Below are 27,273 nucleotides of genomic sequence, written 5' to 3'. Positions count from 1 at the left end.
TATCCCTACGATAAATATTCCAATCTGAACTTAGGATTTTGTTGTCATCAACATCCAGTTTCAAACAACTTTCTGTTTCTAATACTATCTATGCATTACGACCTTCAGTAAGTGATGCTAATTCTAAGACCATTCTTTCGATGCTCTTGAAGTTTACTAAAATCATATAAACCTTTTCTATCTCTGCTCTCTGATGATGAACATTCTTAGAGGACATTGTGACTAATGTATCAGGCAAATCGTCTTTGATCCCAAGGGAGGGTTTGCTTAACCTAAAAAAGTACCATGTGCATTCCTCTCTTACTCTGCTACCCTGGTAGCTGCTTCCTGTTTAGTGCATGCATGACCTATTAAGGGGAACCCTGCAATTCTGTACCCGATAGCAGAGGTTGAGGAATCCGCATCCAATACTATTGCAGAGTTATCTCAGCATTTGGTTTAGACCTTCCACTCTGCTCCAAACCAGAGGATCATGATCAACCCTAGTTATAATGCTACAAATAGATAGCTTAGCCTGCACCCACCATGGGATGCTAGTTGCCTTCACCAAATCAGCCATTCACTGGAAGAAGACAAGGATGCTGTTAGAACCCAAGTGGCAGGCATCATTCATGCCAGCATGTGCCACTATCTGCAGCTGGTTGCACGCAGTACACTTGATAGCCACTGGCAAGGACTCCTCCACTTCAAGGATCAGACCCTCCAGCAAACAACCTGAGTATCCACTGACATCCTTTCCTGCCTTGCCTGCTATTTCCCTGAGGGGCTCCATCACCCACCTAACACTGGAGCTCCCAATGACAAGCATAGCCACCTTTTGCACTTGTCCAAACTGGGCAGGAATATTGGCCACTGGCGCAACAGGAGAGGCATCCCATGCTGGCCCAGAGTTATCATCAACACTGGGCGCACATCGTACCTGTTGCTAAGGTGTGTGACCTGCTCCCTCTTTCACCTTCCACCCAGTGACGTGAACCCACTACCGCCTGCCACTCACTCTCGAATGAGGATGGACCAGTCAGATGTTGCATATCAGAAGATCCAGCAACACCCTGGTCACCAGGAGATCCCAATGGCATCAAAGTTGTCACAGGACTTGTCACCAGCCCTCCAACGTCACTGCAACTTTGAGCATTAGCCAGAAGCTCATCGATGATAGCCAATGCAGGTTCCAGCTGTTTACTGACAGCAGCCAGCTCTCCTTGTGTCCGCCCACAACAAGCACAGTCCCTAGCCATACTGTAATGTGTAAAAAAATAGATATAAGATTTCAAATGGCGCTACTAAGTGTGGAATGTGTGCAAAATATAATGAGGAGAATAAGGAAACACTACCAAATGTTCTGTTGGCTTCTCACTATACCCAGAGACAGCAAGCTCTTAAACAGAAATAAATTTCTCTACTGAAGTGGGTGTACTAGAAACTCTGCTTACCCAAAAACTACGGCAAGAGATAAGTATGCAAACTAGAATGCACTGATTGAAACTATATGCTGTCTACCAGCATGAGATTTAAGCTTAGTGGCATGACATGGAGTTTCTGGCAGTGGGAAAATTACACTAGGAAGCTGCCTTACAGAACGATATGCCTCAAGATTTATGCAATAACAAAAACTTAGAGTAATTTGCTAACCACTAGTGTACAGAGTAAAACACACAGGTTTAGCTCACCCATTTGCAGAAGCATGTGAAAAAAGCAGAAATTAAACTAAATTACTGTATATCAGACAACTGCTACTGTTGCTGGTGTGTACGCTCGCCTCAAGGTCTGCAGGTACACTGTCATCAGCATTACCTGATTCATTTACTGCCTTGATATTGAACCCTGATAGTTGCGCGGCATCCTCCTCAGTCATCTACCCCTCTCCCTGGAAGTATGCTGATCAGAAATGTGACACCAACCAATGGCTGGAGGAGCCACAACCTGTGGTTACCTGCTCGCCTTCAGTTCCTACTCTTCAGGTAAGCCTTCACAAGGTTCTCAACTGCCAAAAGTTGTAAAAGAGAAAAAGGAGAAATCTTGGAGAATGCTGCTCTCTCACCCCAGAGATGCCAGATCCCCTCACACTGTTGGACTCCAAGCCAATGTTTGTCAATGTTGTTTCAGCCCCACTGGTGATAGACATTGATCTTGGGGTGTGTCGTGTTCTCCTGGGCCCTTCTCACCTAACCTGGCCACCCTCAACATGATGGTATAATACAGCTGCAAGTGGATACTACTCACAGCTGCCAGAACCACTACTAATTTCTTCTTGCCCTGCAGTCTATGTTGCTCTCCATGAAACAAACTTCACTGATGACCATTCTCCAACTCAGAGGTCATTGAGCACTACATCAGAATGGTAGTGACTGAGTGAGAGCACCCAGATAGGTCTGAACACTGGTTTTCACAGATGTCATCAATGAGTGTATTTCCTTCTGTACCATGTTGTAAGTAATAGCAGTGTGAGCACAAAAGACACTAGCAACCACCATTTGTAACATTTATTTACATGCATGCGGAGCACTTCCTTATCTTGAGGTGATCACTTTAGTTCAGCAACTCTTTCTCCTCTCCCCCTTTCCCTGAATTATCTTACTTGGTGATTTAAATGCACACCACTTCCTGTGGGAAAGTATCACTTTGTCTGGCAGGGGCCTTTTGACACACCAGCTTCTTTTCAGTCTTGATCTGTTGGTCTGTATCGATGAGGTTGTGCTAGACTTCTCCAGTGTGATCGCTCGTGCTGATGGAACTGCTATCTCACTTTTTATGGGCCTATTCCAACACTGGCTGGTCCCATGGTGGACCACAGACATTGCAACAACTTTTCAGGATCAGGCCCTACAACATCCCAAGAGACATCCTTCATAGACCACACTCATCTCACTTAAGCAGCTCTGTGCTAAGTCTCATCATCCAACTAAACGCAGTAAGAAGGAATGCTGGGAGCACTGTGTCTCATCTGTGGGAATGTGTGCCTTTTCATCCCTGGTGTGGGCTGAGCTGCACAGGCTGCTAGACCACCAAAGATCAACAACTGTCCCATGTCTCCTCCTTCATAGTGGTACCAATGCATTGGTTCTTGCTGAGCACCTCGTGATCCACTTTTTGACTGCATTGACGTTCTCTTCTTACCCAGCTACCTTTCAAATGTATAAAATGTGAGATGAAGACTTATCACATCATGCCAAATTATATATCGAACCTTTAATTTATTCTGGACTGTTTCAGTCTCTTGTCTTATCACACATTGCAATTTGATAATCCAACATCTGAGTGTTACTCAGAGGCTCCATCTACTTAGGGTCTTAAACCATATTTGACTAAAAGGTGTTTCCCTTTCACAATAGTGAGACTGTATCAGTATCCCAGTCCTTCAATCAGGCCAAAATCCAGCACTCATTAACAGCTACCAACTGATTAACCTCAATACCATGCTCTGCAAACTGCTAGAAAGAGTGTTATCCCAACAATTACGCTGAGTTCTCAAATCATGGGCCTTTTGTATCCTGGTCAGTTAGGTTTCTGGGAGGGACAATACACAATTGACAATTTTTGTATGTTGGGAACAACACTCTGACAGGGACACCTAATTGCTGTCTTTTTTGACCTACATATGGTGTATGACACCGCTTGCTGCCATCACATTTTATATAAACTCTGTGACTGGGGCTTTCGAGGCTCCATACCAGTTTCTAGTCATCATACTGTATGCCACCAGTGATTTCAGGTTAGCATTGGTACATTGGATCCAAGAGAAAGGTGTCCCTCAGGACTCTGTGCCATGCGTTATACTATTCGTCATTTCCATCAATGGGCTAGTGACCTCTGTCAGACCACTTGCCACTCCTGCAGTGTATGCTGAAGAGTTTTGTATTTGGTTCAGTCTGTAGGTCTGACAGAATGCCAACTCCAGTGTCCTAACCAAGGGGCCTCTGCTTGGACTTGTACCCAGAGCTTCTAATTCTCTCCCATGAAAATGCAAGTCATGTGTTTCTGTCATTGTACCATGGTTCATCCTGTACCTTGGTTCACCTGACTCTGAACTCTGGTAGGTTTACCCAGCAATTGCATGTTGTTACACAGATCCAATGTTTGGAATTCCTCTATGATAGAAAACTGACTTAGATGTCCCATATTCTTCAACTAAAGACTAGCACCTTTCAAAAGCATAATGCTGTTTGCTTCCTCACCCACACCTCTTGGGGTGAGAATGCACTACTTCCTTCCATATGTACCAGGTCCTGGTCTCAAACCAATTGGGCTGTGGTTGCCAAGTTTATAACCCAGTGGAACTTTAGCTTTGAAAGTGTTGGAGCCAGCCCATCTTCAAGGAGCACTACAGGTCACTGGCACCGTCCTAAGTAGTCCCAAGCAGCCTCCTTGCCAAAGCAGGGTTGTTCCCTCTCCAGCTATGACAGTACAATTCTCACTCACTTACACAATCACCATACAACAATTTCCTAATGACCCAACTTAACAGATTTATTTTTGCATATGAGGGGAATCGAGTCTCTCAGACATGCCCTTGAGGTGGGGCTACCAGTTGGAATGTGCCTCAGACCCTCTGCATGACCTCTGCCTAACCTCCTTGGAATGTGCTCCCAATTAGCACTGATCTGTTTCGAGGACTTGAAGTTTCAGTTGCCCCATAACCTTTCAGTGTCTGTTCCTCTCAGTTCTTCAGGAGTATCAGGATGTTACTGTAATTTATACTGGTGGCTATAAGACCAGGGACAGTACTGTATACAGAAGCTGCACCATTACGATGTGGCCACCATGCTTACAGACGTGTACTGTAGATACATTGTGGCCCCTGCTACTAGCAACTCTACTTTGGGAAATCACATCTACATGACCCATCAGGCTGTTTTCCACCAAACCTCACCAAGCCACCATGACATCAGTGGATGCCATCCACATTGATACGCGGTGCACAGTTAATAATAAATGGCACTACATTCACAGTCACTACCTCACCTCTGTGCAATAACATGGTCATGTAACACCGCAAGATATTCCCCTGCTAATGGCTATTTAGGTCAAGCTCGACCACTCTGCGGCCAGAACACATTCCTGACTCTATGCTGGCTACATCTGCAGCCTATCCATCGGAATTTTCTTGTTGTCTTGCCATTTGACACTTGCTGGACTTCCATCAGCTGCTCCTGAGTGTTACACTTTACTGGTCCCGCCTCTCAATCAACCACAAACCTCGCTGAACCCTACTGCTAGTCACCAACCAAGACTTTGTGGACCACACCTTTGTGAGCACCTTCTAGGTAACATCAAGTAGTGTGGAAACTCTTCCCCAGAAGCTGTATTAGTTTCTGTTCATAGTTAATAAACAAACAGTTGTTACTGATACTTATGCATTTCAATTGTCACCAGTTACTTCCCTCAGCCATGGACAGAAAAGATAGGGTGAGATATGCTTTTACACCTCCCACTAATCAGAAATAATACCTGTTGATTAAAACATATACTGTTTTTACAGTGGAGCTGATCACCATTAACAGAGCCCTATGTTTTATTAAACAGACCTCCATTGAACATACACTCCTGGAAATTGAAATAAGAACACCGTGAATTCATTGTCCCAGGAAGGGGAAACTTTATTGACACATTCCTGGGGTCAGATACATCACATGATCACACTGACAGAACCACAGGCACATAGACACAGGCAACAGAGCATGCACAATGTCGGCACTAGTACAGTGTATATCCACCTTTCGCAGCAATGCAGGCTGCTATTCTCCCATGGAGACAATCGTAGAGATGCTGGATGTAGTCCTGTGGAACGGCTTGCCATGCCATTTCCACCTGGCGCCTCAGTTGGACCAGCGTTCGTGCTGGACGTGCAGACCGCGTGAGACGACGCTTCATCCAGTCCCAAACATGCTCAATGGGGGACAGATCCGGAGATCTTGCTGGCCAGGGTAGTTGACTTACACCTTCTAGAGCACGTTGGGTGGCACGGGATACATGCGGACGTGCATTGTCCTGTTGAAACAGCAAGTTCCCTTGCTGGTCTAGGAATGGTAGAACGATGGGTTCGATGACGGTTTGGATGTACCGTGCACTATTCAGTGTCCCCTCGACGATCACCAGTGGTGTACGGCCAGTGTAGGAGATCGCTCCCCACACCATGATGCCGGGTGTTGGCCCTGTGTGCCTTGGTCGTATGCAGTCCTGATTGTGGCGCTCACCTGCATGGCGCCAAACACACATACGACCATCATTGGCACCAAGGCAGAAGCAACTCTCATCGCTGAAGACGACAAAAAATGGTTCAAATGGCTCTGAGCACTATGGGACTTAACATCTATGGTCATCAGTCCCCTAGAACTTAGAACTACTTAAACCTAACTAACCTAAGGACAGCACACAACACCCAGCCATCACGAGGCAGAGAAAATCCCTGACCCCGCCGGGAATCGAACCCGGGAACCCGGGCGTGTGAAGCGAGAACGCTACCGCACGACCACGAGATGCGGGCAGAAGATGACACGTCTCCATTCGTCCCTCCATTCACGCCTGTCGTGACACCACTGGAGGCGGGCTGCACGATGTTGGGGCGTGAGCGGAAGACGGCCTAACGGTGTGCGGGACCGTAGCCCAGCTTCATGGAGACGGTTGCGAATGGTCCTCGCCGATACCCCAGGAGCAACAGTGTCCCTAATTTGCTGGGAAGTGGCGGTGCGGTCCCCTACGGCGCTGCGTAGGATCCTACGGTCTTGGCGTGCATCCGTGCGTCGCTGCGGTCCAGTCCCAGGTCGACGGGCACGTGCACCTTCCGCCGACCACTGGCGACAACATCGATGTACTGTGGAGACCTCACGCCCCACGTCTTGAGCAATTTGGCGGTACGTCCACCCGGCCTCCCGCATGCCCACTATACGCCCTCGCTCAAAGTCCGTCAACTGCACATACGGTTCACGTCCACGCTGTCGCGGCATGCTACCAGTGTTAAAGACTGCGATGGAGCTCCGTATGCCATGGCAAACTGGCTGACACTGACGGCGGCGGTGCACAAATGCTGCGCAGCTAGCGCCATTCGACGGCCAACACCGCGGTTCCTGGTGTGTCCGCTGTGCCGTGCGTGTGATCATTGCTTGTACAGCCCTCTCGCAGTGTCCGGAGCAAGTATGGTGGGTCTGACACACCGGTGTCAATGTGTTCTTATTTCCATTTCCAGGAGTGTATTTTAATTTGTAGTGAATCAATGAGCAGTCCCCAGGCTACTGATCTTGTTGCCCTGTTATGTCTGCTAGTCATCACTTTCCTTCTGACCTTAGACGTACTGCCTGCTCAGTTTTCTTTCTATGTGTCTCAAGCCAGGTGAAAACCTCAGGGAATGAACTGATCTAGAGAAGTAATTACTCCACTTTAATGAATCATTGCTGTTTTTAGTCTAATGCTGGATGCCCAGGCTGTACACCAGTGCTAATTGAGAGAGTGAATTTACAGGTTCTCTTGTATCCAGTTGCACTTATGAAAGCAGTTTGGATAATAAACTAATTAAAGTTCCTATGGGATATGAGTAAGGGAAGTTACTCATAGTATGGAACTTTTATGCTGTTTTGTCAAAAGATGACCCTTACTGAAGATTGTCACCTATTGAATGGACGTAGTGAAGATAAATTGGTGCTCATCACTCAAATAGTGACACCAAGCGATATGGTGCAGTGTTTAGCACACAGGACTCGCATTCAGGAAGATGACAATTCAAACCATTGTCCAGCCTTCTAGATTTAGGTTTTCTGTGATTTCCCTGAATTTCTCCATGCATATGCCAGGATGGTTCCTTTGAAAGGACATGGCCAATTGCCTTTCCCATACTTTACAGAATTCAATCTTGTGCTCCGTCTTTAATCATCATGATGTTGATGGGATATTAAACCTAGTCTTCCTTCCTTTTTCTTCCTTCATATAGCGACCACAGATATTCATCATCCACGTCCTAAAGCTTCAATTAATACTGATTAGACTTGACACAAAATTTACAGTGTCAGTGACACTACATGCAGTTTTGGACATAAGGAGAGTACAGCTAGGTGAGAGGGAGTATTGCATGCTGCTGATGGAACTGGCAGAGGGATTATTCTGCAGGAAGCACTGAGAGAAGCTGTACTTTTATAGTCCAAGATCATGAGGCTCTAATGGCTACATAAAATAGTAGTAATAATAATAATAATAATAATAATAAAGTACTTGTGAAATCCAAACTGGAGTGCGACAGGGTGACAGACTTTCACCATTACTCTTTAATATAATTCTTGAAAAAATTATCAGGATATGGGAAAAAGAAGTCAAAGGAATCCAAATTGGCATTAGAAAAGATAATAGATTCAATTTGAAGTGTTTAGCTTTTGCAGATGACCTTGCAATCCTCACAAATAATAGAAAAGAAGCCACTAACGCCATAGAGAAGTTACACGAAATTGCACAAGGAACTGGCCTGCAAATCTCATATGAGAAAACCCAGTACATAGAAAGAGTGCCACAAGACAAATTGCCTATTGTGACAACACATGGGAAAATCGTACAAGTACCACATTTTAAGTACCTGGGAGAAATCATCCAGCCATCAGGGATCAAGCTAAAGGCCAATGAGGAAAGAATAAAAAATCTACAGAAAGCATATAAACTCACGTGGAACTATTATAACAAAAAGTCCATATCCATTAATGCAAAATTGAGGCACTACAACACTGTCGTACTTCCGGAGGCACTGTATGCATCTGAAACAACACAAATAGGTGGGCAAACTAAAATCAAAGAAATAGAGAAACAAGAAAGGAAAATTCTCAGGAAAATTTTTGGTTCGATACAAGAGCAAGGAATCTGGATGAAGAGACCAACATCAGAATTATACAAATACACAGACAAGATTACGGATACAATAAGGAAAAGAAGAATGCAGTTCTACGGACATATCCACAGGATGAATGAAAACAGAATTTCAAAGCGAATTCTCAAAGTAATCAACTCAGGCAGGGGAAAAACAAAATGGATAAAAGAAGTTGAAGAGGACCTCAGACAAGCACACATAACAGAAAACAATGCAGAAAATAGAACTGAATTCAGGAACATCATCAAAAACCATAAATTTGACACCACAACACAGAAGAGACCAGGATGCAAATGGACAGCAGAGCAAAAGAAACAACACAGTGAACACATGAAGAAAATTTGGGCTCAGAAAAAAACATAAACAATCATCATAAAGGAATTCAAGTTCAAACGCTGTCTTAAATGGGAATAATCGAAAATAATAATAAATAATAATAATAATAATAATAATAATAATAATAAAGTACTTGTGAGTGAGACTATGTTAGTATTCCATTTTTGATGTCATGTATTTCAGCTTTCATGTGGGTTTCTGAAAATCTAAAAAGACTAAATGATTTTATTGCCTTATTCTTTTTGGTATACATGAGTATTTGTATGCTGCCAGTATCCAAAATTCACATTGGGAGTGAAGCATTACACTTTCTACCTTATGGGTAAGCAAAAACTGACTGATCTGATCAATGTTTAATACAAACAGTAATTATTCCAGGAACTTTAGTAAAATTTCAAATCTCATGGTGCCAGATGCCAAGGAAAGATTAACAGTTGTGTAAGGTTTTACTGTTTTCATGTGTTTGACTGAAGGAATTATTAATACAATGGGTTATCCTTGGAACTGTGTTAAATGAAATTCACCAAAAAATTCTGTTATTGCCAGATACTGTCATTTGGAAAGAATTTTCAGCTGTCAGGAAGTGGAATGGAGATACAAATTACTTTTTAAAATTATTTTCAGGTTATGTGTCTGAGGAGTTAATAGGTCCTTGTTGCATATGTGAGTTAAAGATTGGTGTTAGCTATTAAAATGGATTTTCATTATCATTCAGAGAAATGAAGGTATCAAAATGATTCAAAGTAATGTGCATACAACTTTAAGAGTGGTAATTAACGAAAATTTATCCTACCATCCCCCACAGTATCTTTGTTTTTTCTTTATGTAGGTCAAGAATACGGGTGAGCAAAGTAATGAAACCTGTGGGACACAGTACTTAGTGTTTTCACAATACAGATTTAGTTTTATTCCTGTTGTATCAATCATTAATGTTGTCAACATATAACACCATCCATGCAGGGGAATCTCTTTAACACTATAATATTTTCGTTTCCCAGTAGAATTTTTAGATTTACCCAATCGAATGCCTTGGTTAGGTCACAAGAAATCCCAACAGGGCAAGTTCACTTCTCCTGTATAGTTGTAGCATTGCTTCCAGAAAAATGCACTGAAATAAAATTTTGTGATGATTGCTGTTACCAGAGATGGCACTCTGCATGTTCTGAGACACTGTAAGCACTGTACCTTGTTTCCAATTGTGGAATCCATTCCATCATCTGCTAGATCTGATTTCCCACGCACTCTGTGAGGCAACTCTTCAACATAGTATGATTTGTATCCTAGAGGAGGAACATCTTCAGCTTTGAAAACCATCTCCACTGTAGCTTTACTCTTTCGTCCTGGTAAACTGAAAAGTGCTGATGGAATTGGTACAAGCTGAACTGGCAGTTGCGTACCTTTACAGAGGAGAATATGAAAAGGCAAATTAGTTACAAGTTTCAACAGTCATAAAACTAATCTATGTGAATAAGAAGTGAAATTACCTGCAGGATCTCTGACAGAGTAAGATACACCTGTCACTGGGAGTCTGACATAGTGGGATGCGACATAGCTAAGTGGATTATAAACAGTCACAGTAAAAACTTGTGATTTCTCAGAGATGGCACAGTCACTGATATTCAGGAGAAGACATGACTGAAAAATCTCTGGTTGATGGCTGCTCTCATCCTTCTTTTTGTGCATTAGTTCCCTGTGAATAAGGAATAAATATAAACTGATTATTGATGCTACTCGAGCAAAGTTTGTCAAAGTTATTACATATACATTTTAATGTGTGTACTTTATTCAGCCATTGTTTCAGTTGCCCTAAAAGCAAAAACACAATGTAGTTCACTGTCTGAGTCATGAATTCTGATTATCCCACTAATTAGGTGAAGATACTACAGGATGCCATCATTCTGATGAGCACCGTATAGGGGCGAGCAGCTGAAGGTGGGGCAGAGCAACAGTGTGAATGAAGCACCTGGGGGCCACTGCTCCATGGACAGATCGTGGGATTGGGGAAAGCTTGAAGCTTAAACACCTGGCGGTAAACGAGTTGAATGCGGGGTTGGCCTGGCAACTGAATGTGCTACAGTAAAAGCATTTACATTTACTAAAATAGCCAAAAATGCCTACAGCTGAAGTACAGAAAATGTAAGGAAATTTTGGAATTGGTGGAAGCCCTAGAACACACTAAAATTATTACCATATACATATGACATCTTGATTAGAAGTCATTAAGTGATAAAGTGGTTCAGGATATTGGTAGTACTGACTTAATGTGATTATAGGTAACCTCACTGGGATTGTAAAGTATTTAGCAAACTAATAATAGGACTGATATTAGCGTCAGAGTTATTTGATCTTCAACAAGTTTGGGAGGGACATTTTATGTGTGCTATGAACTTTGATATTCATTGGTCTTCAGAACTTTTCATCTGATGCTCTGCTTGCTTTGCACTGTTCTACTGCTTGATTCAGTTAAGTATCTGCTACAAGCCTATTTAGAAATGTAAGGCCACATTTCCATTTGATTCTTTCTTTGCAAGTAAATTTACAAGTTGAATTTAAATCAGTGCATTAGGACACCTCATTTCATATGTTAATAATCCTAATTTAATATATTTGGAAATGTATGCTTAATTTAATGAAATTTCACTGTCTATTATGCTGAGCCACATCAACGCTTAATTATTTTGGGCAAAAGGCAGCAGTACACAACACTGACCCTTAGATACAGCTGAGCCAGAGTTATTGCCTGTGTGCCTGTCCATTCACTATAGATTGCTGTTGATAGGACTTCGGTGAATACACAGTTGGTTTGCTCATCCAAAAGCAGGCAGTGAGCTCACAAAGACTATCATGGATAGTCTCTTGTTAACATTTTTCTATCAGTGAATCTGGAGATTGTACAGATATAGATACAGAGGACAGATAACACAGGCCAACGATGGAAAAACTTTTTTGCTGAAAATACCTTATTCTTATGTTTTTTAGGGTGGTAAATCCAAATATGATACTTAAAAAACTGTATCACCCAACATTTCTTCACATTTTACAGTTATATTTATTGAATTAAGCGATTTTTAAAGAATTCAACAGCTTTTATATAGTTAAAATAATTTAAAAAGGAGGTGTGATGAATGTAGATAACATTCGCTGGCAAAAAAAGGGTTGATTCTATTTTTGTGTTAACAGATGGTGTTTTGTTTACTGTCAACCTAACTTCACTTTCTTGTTTCCTGAACATTTACTCAGTACAGTGCCTAATTGTGGTTGTGAAAACTCCGCTGACAGTTTTTGTTATATTAGTGGTGAATTTGTGATTAAAAAACACCAAAGGAACATTACAGACTTTGTGAAAAAGGTTTATCTATCATACTTTGGATCTAAGCTTGGTGATCAAGATAAATCTTGGGCGCCACATAAGATATGTTATGTGTGTGTTGAGGATCTGAGGATATGGTCCAAAAAGGAGAAAAAAGCCTTTAGATTTGCTGTTCCTATGATATGGAGGGAGCCAAGAAAATATTCCGATGATTACTAATTTTGCAGTGTTGATATTACTGGTCATAATTCAAAAAACAAGAATCTAATAAGCTACCCTAACCTTCCATCCACCATCCAACCAGTAGGGCATGGTGTAGATTTGCTGGTTCCTGAACCACCAGATGATTTAAATTCTATTCCAACAGAAGTATTTTCTGATGAACAATCTGATTTACGTGAACCAGGTGATGATGAATTCCATTGTAATGCAGAAAGTCTAGAGCCCAAATTGTTTACTCAGCCCGAGCTTAACAATTTGGTTAGGGATCTGGGCTTAACGAAAGAAACAGCTGAATTGCTTGGCTCTAGATTAAAAGAGAAGAACTTATTGGCAGTTGGAACCAGCATATACATGTATAGAAAGAGAGAGGAGCAGTTTTCCAAGTTTTTTCAACAATAAGGCGATTTAGTGTACTGCTCAGACATTCCTGGTCTGATGAATGAGTTTGATATTGAAAACAAAAAGGAAGACTGGAGGCTGTTTATTGATTCATCCAAAACTAGTTTAAAGGCTGTTTTATTACACAATGGTAACATGTATGCATCTATACCTGTTGGACATTTTGTATGTATGAAAGAAAGCTATGAAAACCTAGAAATAGTGCTAATTAAAATAGGCTGTTCTGCTCATGATTGGATGATATGTGGTGATCTAAAAGTAACATGCATGCTCTTTGGTCAGCAAGGTGGCTTTACCAAATTTCCATGTTTCTTGTTCTAGGGATCAACACTGGTGCAGAAAGAACTGAAAGAACTTTAAAACCTGGCGAGAAGAACATTCTACACAAAAACCTTGTAGATCCAAAAAATGTACTCCTACCACCTCTACATATAAAGTTAGGCCTAATGAAATAGTTTGTAAAGGCTTTGCCTAAAGATGGACCATGTTTTAGGTATCTCTGCCAAATGTTTCACACCTTTTAGAAGCTAAACTAAAAGAAGGAGTCCTTGTCAGACCTGACATTAGAAAATTGATGTTTAATGTTAACTTTGCAATGACCTTAAATGAGAAATAAGCATGGGTATCATTCAAGCAAGTCATTACAAAATTCTTAAGACATGAAAAAGACCCAGAATATATTTCTATTATAGCTACAATGTTAAATAAGTTTGAAGCTTTAGGATGTTTACTGAGCCTGAAAGTTCACTTTTTTGAACAGTCACCTTGAATACTTCCAGGACAATTTGGGAGATGTTAGTGAGGAGCAAGGAGAGCACATTCACCAGGACATTAAAGTAATGGAAAAACACTACCAAGGCCGCTGGAACACCAACATGATGGAGGATTACTGTTGATCACTTCACCGAGAAGTTCAGAAAGTGACTCATTGCAGAAAAAGCTACACAAGAAGTTTAAAGGAAAAAGAGAAAGAAAATACAAACCAATTCCATCCGACAAGTGAAACCTCTATTAACAAGTATAATTGTTTTAAGTAGCTTACTGTACATACAAACCATGCTTTTGCTGTCACAAAGTGTTTCATTAATTTCCCCATTTACCGTGTAGCACAAGATTTTTATACTATATAATAAAAAGCATATTGCTCAAAAACTAGGGGTGATAAAAAAAAAAAACTAAGGCTAGATTTGGATTCAGCTCATAAAAGTCTATACAGAGCAGCTATCAAAGTAAAAAAAAGTTTTTCAAAGAAAAAAAAAATTGTTGGCCTGTATAATTAACAAATATACTTGAGCAAACAGCGTAATACAATCCATATATGAAGAGGGAAAAAGTAAAAGTATCATATGGAATGTGTCAGCTATTATAAAAGAAGTCAAGGGTTTCAAGTAAATGATAAAAGAACAGAATAGAATATCCAGAATTTAAAAAATAGTTTTCTTCAAGAGGGTTTGAGAAGACATGGAAAAATATCATAAAAGATACCCTTATCAATATTTAGAATCTAAACAAGACAAAACACACACTTACATTGGTTATACATAACATTCTGTCATTTATTCACTCAGTCATTCAGAATGAAAAATGGTAAAGTGATCAACAACAGTGAAAAAAATTGTACAAGTGTTCCAAGCTTTCACAAAATATTTGAGTTATTCAAGATATGAATTTGAAACACAGAGTGATACAGTAAGAGAAGTTCTGGCAGAATGTAAATGATGATGGTTGTAAATGATGATGTTGCCAACAATGGAGACCTTTGAAAATCAACATATTCCTTCATTACTGTTCTGATGACCATTATGTGCGGTGCAGTAATTGTCGATGCTAAGGAATTTGTTAAATGGAGAATTTAGTGTAACGCTGTCACTTCTGGTGACTCAGTGCACCATGCGAGTGGTCATGTAAGTATTTATTTACATCTTTGAACAAAGTGGTTATTTTACTTACAACATTCCTTTGTCCCATGTTCAATATAAATTTTTATTTTAGGGCAAGAAAGTGTTTAACTAACGAGGAACTCGAATGGCTCTTGAATGAAGATGCAGATTTTACGAAAGAGGTAGACACTATTTTGGATGGCGATACTGATGAGGAAGTGGAGTTAATTGCTTATAGTGACTATGACACTGAAAGTGAACAAGAGTATAAGTCAGATGAAAATGAAGACAATAATTGTCAACCAGGTTCTATTGATGATTGGTTTGTGGGAATAGAGAAAACTTCTAAATGGAGGAAACATACTAGCTCTGCCATAAGCAAAGTGAGAAGGAAAAAAATACTGCAAAAGTTTTTCCTGGATCCAAGGTTATTGCCAGGAATATGACAATCAAGATTTCTGGATTCCTCAGGAAATTTAATTGGGAAATGATCAATACTATTGTGAAATATACAAACAAATATATTCAGCTCAAACCAGAATTTTCTGATTATCACAGAGAAAGAGACTAAAAAGAAACTACAAGAAGTATAATACTGGCACTCTTTGGGTACTTTATCTCCTCGGAATGAAGAAAGCTAACCACACGAATGTAATGGAACTGTGGAATACCGATGGATCAGGAATCGAAATTGGAAGAGCTGTGATGGGCTACAAGTGATTTATATTCTTGCTGCGTTGTATTTGTTTTGATGATATAAGCATAAGAGAAGAGAGGAGAAGATCTGTTAAGTTGGCCGCAGTATGTTTGATTCTGGATGAGTTTGTAACTAATTGCAAAAGTACATACAGCATCAGTGATTTTGTGACCATTGATGAGAAACTTCAAGCTTTTTGTGGTTGTTATGGATTTTGGCAATATATCCTCAACAATCCTGCCAAATATGGCATTAAGGTATATGTGCTTCGTGATGCAAAAACATTTTTTATGAGCAACCTTGTGGTATTGTGGAAAGCAGCCCGAAGGACCTTGTGCAGTCTCAAATTTGCCGTTGAAAATAGTTCACATACTTGTGAGTTATATAGAGGGATCCAACAGGAATTGTTATAGATAATTACTATACAAGTTGCCCCTTGGCTATGTCGCTATTAGGTAAAAGGTTATGTGTAATGGGACACTCATAAAGAATAAATGAGAAATTCCCTCCCCAAGAAAAATTGAGTGCATGGTTCATCCCTCTTCAGATATAAAAAAGATTTGACGTTGCTTTCATACGTACCAAATAAGAACAAGGTGGTCTTATTGTTGTCAACTATGCATGATTCAGATACTATCGATGAAGATTCTCGAGAATTGTGTTAGATTACAATGCCACTAAGGGTGGCGTTGATACAGTTGACCAGATGTGTGGCACACATTCTGTGACTTGTATAATGGGAAGGTGGTGTAACATTACATGAGTATGTCCAATATAGTCCAATGTACTTTGCGTCATGTGAGTGTAGGGGAGTCAAAACCAGTAGTGACCCAGGACATGATATCAACTTGAGATTTTTTATACATGCCATTCATTTCTAAATTTTATTGATTATTTACAGAGTAAAGAATTTAATTATGTACAACATTTAATAGGTAATGAGTTTTAATGAGATAGATATAAATATGTTTCGACATGCAAATAACCTTGTTGCATTATGCGTGATATGTTTTCTCTTTGTAAGAACAAAAACTTCTGTGTTGCTCGAGTGGGCGATCAAGTAGTCGTCAAGTGTGGATCTGCTGTAACTTTCAAGAATGAGCATAGAATTGTTAATTTACAACCTGCAGTTGATTTAAAAATTATTTTATGGAACCACGGCCCGACTTTGGTGCAAACAAATCGCGCGTGAATTCTCAAATATAGGTGCAGAGTTTAAGATACGCGGCTGGATATCGGGCGTTATTGTCATAACATTAACTGATTCAGTAACATTAACTGCAATTTATGGACATTAGCTTGATAATAACTATCAAAGACTTATATGAGCGGCATAGTAATCGTCTTGATGCTTAAAGCAAACGAGAAGCTCTTTACTGTCGGGATACGACAAATATTAATCATTGCATAGTCAGCTTGTTGATAAATTGCTTAGCAACTTATAAACAAACAGTGATAGAATTATCAAAACGATCTTTTAAGTATCAATGACCACTACACACTCACCAGAAACTAATTGCTCTAACTGTGAGTGACTTCTGGATTGGATGAGTTTTTTTTATTTCAGTTAATTGGTATTAATAAACTTCATTCGAGGTTGAAACTTCATCAATGTTGTCATGCGCTCATTCAGTTTAATAGAATGGTAGATAGGACTAGCTATGCTACTATTTATAGTTTTAAAAGAAAAGAGAGCATGTACCTGTTTTCCTTTCGAGAAATGTTTGTACTTCAGCCAACAGTATTCTCAAACCAGAAGCACGAGTGACTCTCCCTCACAGCACTACGATATCGTGAACCACCACACACATGTGCCCTTTCTCACTTAATTTCTGCACTGAAAACCCTGAGATGTAGCCATGGTATGAATGAGGAAGAAAGAGGAGGAAAGATCAGGGAAAGAAACGGAGCAAAGAGAGAGGGGAAGGTCACATTTGGCGCCCAACAAGTCGGCCTGAGTACATTGCAGTGCAGGAGACATCTGGCCACAACATCTAACTTTGCATAGACCGACTGAATAAGTACTTGCTATTGAAATGCGAGATCAGCGAAAGATATGGAGCAAAGAGAGAAGAGGAGGACACAGTGGCCTTTGGTAACCATTTTTGCTCTAATGGACATTGCTACTATCAATGGCCAGATACTTTTTTACTCAAATGGACAAAATCGAATGGTTGCATGAAGAGTATTTCTGAAGAACCTGGCTTATGACCTCATTAAACCACATCTAATAGAAAGAGCCAAAATTCAGAGCATTCCCAAGGACATATTTCTGTCCCTTCAAAGGAACAGGACAACATCAGATTAGATTAGATTAGATTAGATTTACTTTCATTCCAATTGATCCGTAGTGAGGAGGTCCTCCAGGATGTGGAACATGTCAGAAAAACAACAATACATGACAAATATTTACAACTAAAACAAATAAGCTAATGTACCATTCCACAGGTCCCAAGTGGAATGATTGTCATATTTTAATGAACACTAAGAGTTATTTTACAAATACTAATGCACTGAATTTAAAATAAAAAAGTTTTTTATTTATTTATAAGGTAATAAACATGTAATACAACTACTGAAATACTTATTTACAATGAACACATTACTGCACTGAAATGGTGCAGAAGTTAGATTATACTTACACACAACCACACACACACACACACACACACACACACACACACACACACACACACACACACACACACAGACACACAAATTTTCAGTGAACACATTACTGCACTGAAATTGTGCAGAAGTTATGTTGTACTTATATACAAATCAGTTGGTTTTACTAAGAAATTCATCAATGGAGTAGAAGGAGTTGGCCACCAATAAATCCTTTAGGCTTCTCTTAAACTGAATTTCATTGGTTGTTAAGCTTTTTATGGCTGCTGGCAAGTTATTGAAAATGTGTGTTCCTGAATAATGCACACCTTTTTGTACAAGACTAAGTGACTTTAAATCCTTGTGAAGATTATTCTTATTTCTAGTATTGATTCCATGAATTGAGCTGTTGGTTTGAAAAAGTGATATATTTTTAATGACAAATTTCATTAAGGAATAAATATATTGGGAAGCTGTAGTTAGTATCCCTAGTTCCCTAAACAGGCTTCTGCAGGATGTTCTTGAGTTCACACCACATATAATTCTTACTGCACGTTTTTGTGCCCGGAAAACTTTAGCTTGGCTTGATGAATTACCCCAAAAAATAATCCCATATGACATTATGGAATGAAAGTAACCATAGTATGCCAGCTTTTTCATTTTTATATCCCCTATGTCTGACAAAATTCACATTGCGAACAGAGATTTGTTAAGACGCTTCAGCAGTTCTGTGGTGTGCTCCTCCCAGTTGAATTTATTATCAAGCTGTAATCCCAAGAATTTAACACTGTCCACTTCTTCTATCTTCTTGTCATCATATGTTAGACATATACTCTTGGGACACCCCTTACAAGTTCTGAACTGCATGTAGTGTGTTTTTTCAAAGTTTAGTGACAAAGAATTGGCTAGGAACCAGTGATTAATGTCCACAAATATTTTATTGGCTGATCTTTCTAAGACTACTACAAGTTGAGAAGCATTTGGCTAAGAAACAGAGACTCTGTGTTATTTGTGGAAGGGCCAAGAATATTAACACAATAATAAGGTGTGATTCTTGTAATAGTTCTGTTTGCAGTAAACACACAAGTGTCAGTTACTAAGTAGAGAACATGGCCTGTCTGTAAGCTGTTATAATATGGTTTCCGTAGGCATTCACTATGAATAAGTTAATTTTCAATGCTGACAGCGAAATATAAATATTTTAGAACTATGCCATTTATGTGTTTAGACACATATCAACTTTTCTAAATAAAGTATAATTAACAACCATGTTAAATAACAAAACATTCTTTCTCACTATAAGTGAGCAAATAGTGTATAGATATTTTTTGGCTAGATTATTTCTTAATATTTTCCACTGTGCCCATAATAAATTATTTGTATTAATTGTACGATAAAATTTGTTGTTTCAGTATTATTAATATCATTTTGAGTGATACTGTATCTACCCTTACAAACAATAAACTAATTAATATCATTACTAGTGTGAGAGCATGTGAAAATAACTGTAAAACTGAGCTGCGAAAGTGATGCACAAAGTGCGCTGCACAACTGCTTGTGCAATAAAAAAACATGCACCTACTGAAGGGTTAATGTTATGCTGGGGCAAGGACACAGGTACATTTACATGGCAGATGGTGTTCTTTGACTGCAGTCTTGTTGGCCTGAATTAAATGAATATACCATTGCTGTCCTCAGAAACAGTCATGTATATAGCATACCAACTGTCTGCTGTATTATTTGCTGCACTGGCAGTGGAAACAATACACCCTGCTCTCATGCGTCAGCAGGTGGTCATCCTTAATGTGTTTTGTCCCCAATAAGGCCACAGTGTATGGTGCAATTGCAGAAGCAATTTTCAGTTTCTTTTCTTCCACTGCTGTAGGTGCAGTACATAGTGTCTGTTGAATCTGCCCCTCTGAGTAGCCATTTTCCTTGAAGGCCACCTTCAAGTGTTTTAGCTCATCATTAAAATTTCACATGTCAGAGAATGTTTGTCCTGTCTACTACGGAGTTTAGTACACTGGTTCTCTGCAATGCATGATCAAAATTTTGAGCATCAAGGTACAAGCTCACAAGAGTCCTCTTTCGGTACTTGTTCCAACTGACTTGTTCAGCAAGAAGGCCGGAAAGAGTAGTTTACCATCCACTTCAATCATCATTGAATTGTGTTTGGATAACCAGAGTTGAGATGTGTGATGAATCCAGCCAGCTCATATCTTCCATGTGGCCATACTATGAAGGTGCCACAACATAGCGGAAGAAATAGGTGGATTTTAGGGGCCAATAAGTTGATCACAAGTGGTGACATTGGGTCCCCCTTCACAACCTACTCTATCTGCACATAGTACACTCCACCGAAGGTAAAATATCTGGAAGTCAGAAAATGCCTCAAAAGACTGGTGATCTCCTGGGTAAACTGGTGTCAATAACTTTCAAACATTCCTGTAAGGGGATACTACTAAAAATGGAGATAGTGTCAAAGCTTATTAGGAAGTTTAACTGCTCTGAATCTACTATCAGGAAAACCAACAAAAAATAGAGCAGAGCTGCTGGTGTTGTTACATAACTGTGCTTAACACAGTCACCATAGTGTCACAAACTGAGGCCACAAACAGCTCCATCAGTCACTCCATGGTAGGAGGTACTGGTATCTTGATGTGATTTTGTAGCTCATGTGTGCACATCCAGTCATCCATGTGGACTGGCGAAGTGGTGTTGCTCCGTCCGCATGTCTGCCTGCTTCCCCCTCCACTCCCAGGTGCATGGATGTTTATATACAAAATGGCCATACACAAGAACAATATTGCAAACCATTGCCCCCTCACCCAATATACTCCCAGATACTCAGGTCTGTGTTTGCAAGTGCAGTGCAACCCAAGTCGCCATCAGCACGTTTTCATGCCACTCAGCTGCATTCAGTGCTCAGACCCCAGGCATTTGAAAAGAGATAAATGGGGAGCTACTTCTTCATTTGTATAGAAAACTCAAAAAGTTGACGCATTTTAACAAAATTATTCCTGGGGGTAGCACAAACCTGCAAACCTATACAGGAGCTACCTGTGAGTCACAAACATTGTTTACATAACACCTGATACACAATATGTGTCAATTCACAAGTGGCTTTCCCTTTGATAGTATATCTTTTGCCAGTTACAGGGCTGGTGTAGGCAGTGGTAATGATTTTCCTTAATTTCTGCAGTCTCAGCTTTTCTTCTCAGTAAAGATGGCGTCAGTAACAGCATTGTGTAATAGTTTCTCTCAAGAAAACAGTAATTCTAAAGTAATCACGTGTGTAATCTGTAATTCAAATGTGCAAAATGGTTTCAGACTTTGCTTAGAATCACAAGTATGGATACATTCTGCGTGTGTGAGATTCATTAATGCAAATACTGTGTTTTCATGTGAATGTGATCAGGGAAGTTGTAACGGATTTAACGCCATGTTAGTCGCTTACGCTACCGGACGTGAAATTAATGTGTTACAAAGTGTGTTGTACGAATTGCAAAGTGCTACAAAAACAATAAAAGTCTTAAAAGCAAAGCTTCGTGAATGTGAATTGAATGGAGTATCATCACTTAACGCAAACTCCGAAAATAACAGCACATGTATTCTGCCAAAAACGAGTGTAAATTTTAAAAAATACGAACTAAAAGCAACTAAAAAGATCGCTGTACTAAACAGATACAATGCTCTGGAAAAATGTGACGAAATAAAATCTTGCGGAGAGAGAGTGGAAGCAGTAAGTATCGTGAGAACTGAAAGTAAACAAGCCTCCGAAAAGTTCGTTACACCTAACATACAAGCAACTGTTAACAGAAACTTCGAGCGAAAACTTAACAACTCAGCCCATAATGTGCTCAAAACGTTAAAATCTGTTAATAATATAATACATAGAGACTGTGAAAAGAAAGAAGATCGTATAAATGACTGCAAAACTTCGGAATACTTGAGCACAACAAATAATGCTTTTAGAGTACATATACTTGCCGACAGTCTCGGAAAAAGACTGGCAGAAACCCTATACAACTCAGGATGCAGTGTTAATAGCGTAATAAAACCTGATGCTCCACTGAAAGAGATCGTCAACAACTGCGAAAATCTGAGTATCAACATAAAGAAAAATGATTGTGTTCTAATCCTAGGGGGCGGAGTAGACGTCCGCTGCAATGATGTATTATCAGCAAGACGAGCGCTAAGAGAGACGCTCGAAAAGCTCAAAAATGTACATGTGATGGTAACCAGCATTCCATACGATTTTTTTAAGAAATCTCGTGTTTACGAAGAAATAAAAAAAACTAACAGACTGCTTCACAAAATAACAAAGTGCTACCCAAATTCAACATTTGTCCAGCTAGATTTCAGAAAACAACATTTCATAAACAGTGGAGATCTCCTAAATAGGGCCGGACAACTGTATGTCTGTGCTCAAATTATGAAAACAATAAATAATTTCAATGATCAACACAAACTGCCTGGTATCCTCACCATAGCAGTAACTGAGCAAATGGAAATTTGCAAGGAAACGTCTAAGATGAGAGAGATACCTAACATACCAGTACCAGTATCTGAAGGAGTGGTAGAATATGGGGTACCAGCAGAAATGTCAGGAACATCTAGCAGAATTGAAGAGGAAACAATTTCTTCAGATGAGAAAGCCTACAAACCTGGTGTAAACTCATGTGCACCTGAAATCTCCAAGGACGAAGCTGTCAGCACATTCAACACACTTAATGCTTCATGCTCACTTGTAACTAGGACTGCAACCACACCAACAGCCAAGAACCATTCAATTAGATCCAGAAACTCATCAGCTGCTCTGCAGACATCTCAAAGGAAGAGCCTCAGGATAAGAAGAGCTGCTGTGCGTAGTGACTATTTTTTATGGGATCTTCGCAATTTGAAGAAGAAGAAAAGGCAGAATCTTTACAGTGTCAGCAACAAGAAAGTACAAAGGTAAATAGTGCAGCAAATCCACTACATGAAACTTTAACAGTTGTATACCAAAATGTGCAAGGACTAGAAAGTAAATTAGCTGAAATAGAAGTTCTATTAACTGACTATCTAAAAGACATTAACATACTATGCATAAGTGAACACTGGGTAAAAGAAATGCAAGCGTCTAGCATAATTATTCCAAATTTTGAAATGATTAGCAAATTTTGTAGAATCAACCATAAAGGGGGTGGGACAGGTATTTATGTTAGGACAGGGGTAGAATCAAGAGAAATTAAATGTAAACTAAAATGCATAGAAAAAGATTTTGAATACAGTATATGTGAACTAACCAAATTAAAAATTACTATTGTGTGTTTGTACCGATCACCACTGGGCAACTTTGCCATTTTTATGGAAAACCTTGAGGGACTGCTGAATGAACTTAAACATAATGTAATTGTTCTTGGTGATTTTAATGTTAACTTTAAGAATGATTGTAGTAGACAGCAGGAACTGTGCAATTTGTTTTTGTGTCATAATATGATGGCAACTGTAAATGAAGTTACCAGATGTGGAAATATGTCTGAAACTATAATAGATCAAGTATTTATAAACAAGGACAAGTGTGAATATAACACTGAAGTAATTGACACTGGTTTCTCGGATCACAAGGGTATCAAATTGAGTTTAAATATCACATCTTACAAGGACCCTGTTATCAATAATAATTACAGGGAAAGGAGATTTATAAATGATGACAGCATAAGAATTTTTAATTACATTCTGGAAAATAACAACTGGGGGACTGAATCAAGTGGTGATGTCAACACTATGTTTGACTCATTCCTTGAAAGCTACAAACACTGCTTCGATGTTGCCTTTCCTATAAAAAGAGTCAAAAATAAACATAAAACCAAAACATGGGTTACACAGGGGATTAGAAAATCATCAGACACTCTCAGAAAGTTAAATAAATCAGCCAGGAAGAATGTAGTACTGAAAGCACATGTGAAATGTTATAGAAGCCTGTACAAGAAAGTAATAATTGCAGCTAAGAAGCTTGATAATGATACCTATATTGAGAAAGGTAACAACAAAATGAAGTCAACTTGGGAGGTAATAAATAAAAATATAGGTAGACACAAAAGAAAAGATACCAGCTTTGTCATTAAAAGTGGGGGTAAAACTGTTAAGGACCCACTTCAGATTGCCAACATATTTAATGAACATTTCACAAATATAGCCATAAATTTAATTAAAAGTAAATGCAATTCCAATAGCAAGGTAAAAATCCCCATGAATGACATGACAATGTTCCTTTATCCAGTAACTGATTCAGAGGTACTAAATGCTATAAATAAGTTAAAAAATAAAATGTCATGTGGGTGTGATGAGATTCCTGACAAAGTCATTAAGCAAAGTGCAAGAAACATAGCCTCGCATCTCACTGAAATTATAAATGAATCTTTTAAGACAGGGGTGTTTCCATCAAAACTTAAAATGTCTACTATAAAGCCACTTTACAAGAATGGTGATAAATATGATGTTAGTAACTTTAGGCCTTTATCAATGTTGTCAGGTTTCTCAAAAATAATAGAAAGGATAATGTATCAGAGACTATACAAATTTCTTATTAAGAATAGAATATTGGTTAATGCGCAAAATGGTTTCCGTAAAAATAAATCAACTGAAACAGCTGTCTTCAATTTTTTGCAACTTGTTCTAAATTCCATAAACAGAAAAGAATTAAATTGTGGATTGTTTTTAGACTTATCAAAGGCCTTTGATGTCATCGACCATAAGTTACTGCTTAGGAAGTTATATGCCTATGGGATACGTGGAGTTGCCCACAAATGGTTTGAATCATATCTGTCAGACAGGTATCAGAAGGTGGAGATAAGCCAGGCAGATAGGACATATTCATCAAGATTCGAGAGAGTTTTGTATGGAGTACCCCAGGGATCTGTATTAGGGCCATTACTGTTTTTAATATTTATCAATGACCTACCAAGTCAACTATCTGAAGCAGAGGCAGTACTGTTCGCTGATGATACAAGTTTGTTTGTTAAAGCAAATAGTGAAGCTGACTTACAGGAAAATGTCACATTAGCAACAGACGAAGCAGACAGATGGTTTAATGAAAACAGACTCATTGTGAATGCCAAAAAAACAACGTGGATCAACTTCAGACATATTACAAATAAAATAAAAACTAACCTTACAGTAGAACTGGGTAAGTGTAAGATTGAACAAGCATCATACACTAAATTCTTGGGAGTATGGTTTGATGAACACTTAAGATGGGAAAAGCATGTAATATCATTGAACAAAAAATTAAGTCAAACATGTTATATGCTTAGAATGCTTAAAAGCTCATGTAATATTAAAACAGTGTTATGTGTTTATTTCTCATTCATGCACAGTTTATTAAGATACGGCGTACAGTTTTGGGGGAACACCAGTCTAACAAAACACTCATTTAGACTACAAAAGAAGGCAGTCAGAATAATAAAAGGTATAGGATATAGAGACTCTTGTAGGCAAGCTTTCAAAGAATTAAAAATCATGACACTACCATCTTTATACATATATGAAAGCATATGTTTCTTAAAAGAACACGAGGAATTTTCTACATTAAACAGAGAATTTCACAACTACGAAACAAGGAATAGGAATGATTTCCACAGAGAAATTCATAAAACAGCTATGTATCACAAAAGTGTACTATACCAACCCAAAATCCTCTACAGTGCTCTCCCCAAAGAACTAAAAATAATACCAAAACTGTACATATTTAAAAGAGAATTAAAAAACATGTTATTGAGCAATAGCTTTTACAGTATTGAAGAGTTTATGAATCGTTGACAATAAAAGCGCAGTTAATATTTCCCTGGCATGATAAATATGTGTAATTGCTCACATTTAAATACTTGCCGTTTCTATGAAATTGTGAAACGGTGTTAATGTAAGAATGTAAATAATCTTTGATGTGAGAATCCCTAGCTTTTTTTTTTTGTACGTTGTTATCCTACTTGTATATTTTTATGTTAATGTTCTAAAAGTTCTATTAAAATTGTAATGTCTAAGTGACAAGTAAATTCAATTACAAATTTTCATGTATATGTATTTTAAACTGTAATGTTTATTGACAAGTCCTATGTCATTTCGATGATGTACTACAAGGATGCTAATAAATTGAATTGAATTGAATTGAACTATTTCTTGTATTGCATTGTACGGAACAACGGACCTGAAATGTCGGAGGGGTTTTGTTCCTGCTGTAGCCCTTAGTGGTTCACAACCCCACAACAGGCTACAGCAGTCCACTCATCCCACCTCCGCCTCACACCAGCCCCCAGTGGTCCCCCCCCTCGGGAATGTCTCACACCAGACAAGTGTAACCCCAGCGTGGTAGAGTAATTATGGTGTATGCATACATGGAGATAGTGTTTGCACAGCAACCACCGACATAGTGTAACTGAGGCAAAATAAGGGGAACTAACCTGCATTCACCAAGACAGATGGAAAACCGGCTTAAAAACCATCCACAGACGGACTGGCACATCGGACCTCGACACTAATCCACCAGGTGCAAAGCAGTGCATTAGACTGCACAGCTAACTGGGTGGGTTAACTATTCCTTTCTTCACTCCCTTTTAGTTTTCTGTACCTTTTATTATCTGGCTTGTCTATTTTTGCCCCATCCCCACCTATACCACTTACAATGCTATTAGCTTTCTGCTCTTATTAACTCTTGGATGGTGTTATGCAAGTAATCTCTGTGTTGCTTAGTAGTTATTATGCTGTCTTGCACCTCTAAGTACTCATTTTTTCAAATCTCATCCAGTGCCATCCCCAACAATCAGGTTTTCCTTCTCATTCAGTCTGGTAAGTCTCCAATAATGCAGGGTTCTGGGCAGCTTTTCTGAACTCTCAACATTTTCTAAGCTTCACCAGTCATTTTCCTTCACCCTTTACCTTCACCTTCAATCCTTCTACCAGAATAAGGAGCCACTAGCTCTGAAAGCTTGCAGATTTCCTTAAC

At 39.2% G+C, this 27,273-nt stretch overlaps 1 protein-coding gene across 1 annotated transcript in view; it reads right to left on the bottom strand.

Moving 5' to 3' along the window:
• The window catches only part of LOC126092842 (lysosomal alpha-mannosidase-like), a 324,038-nt gene that overhangs the window by 100,649 nt on the left and 196,116 nt on the right, over window positions 1–27,273 (bottom strand). The window contains exons 11-12 of the mRNA XM_049908575.1: window positions 10,660–10,865; window positions 10,361–10,572 (exon numbers count right to left, since the gene is read on the bottom strand). Of these exons, the coding sequence (XP_049764532.1) occupies window positions 10,361–10,572; window positions 10,660–10,865 (418 nt within the window). The remainder of the gene's footprint in view (window positions 1–10,360; window positions 10,573–10,659; window positions 10,866–27,273) is intronic.

The sequence above is a fragment of the Schistocerca cancellata genome, chromosome 1 (assembly GCF_023864275.1).
Source record: "Schistocerca cancellata isolate TAMUIC-IGC-003103 chromosome 1, iqSchCanc2.1, whole genome shotgun sequence".
Lineage (NCBI taxonomy): Eukaryota > Metazoa > Arthropoda > Insecta > Orthoptera > Acrididae > Schistocerca > Schistocerca cancellata.
This window is presented reverse-complemented; position numbering and strand designations above follow the sequence as displayed.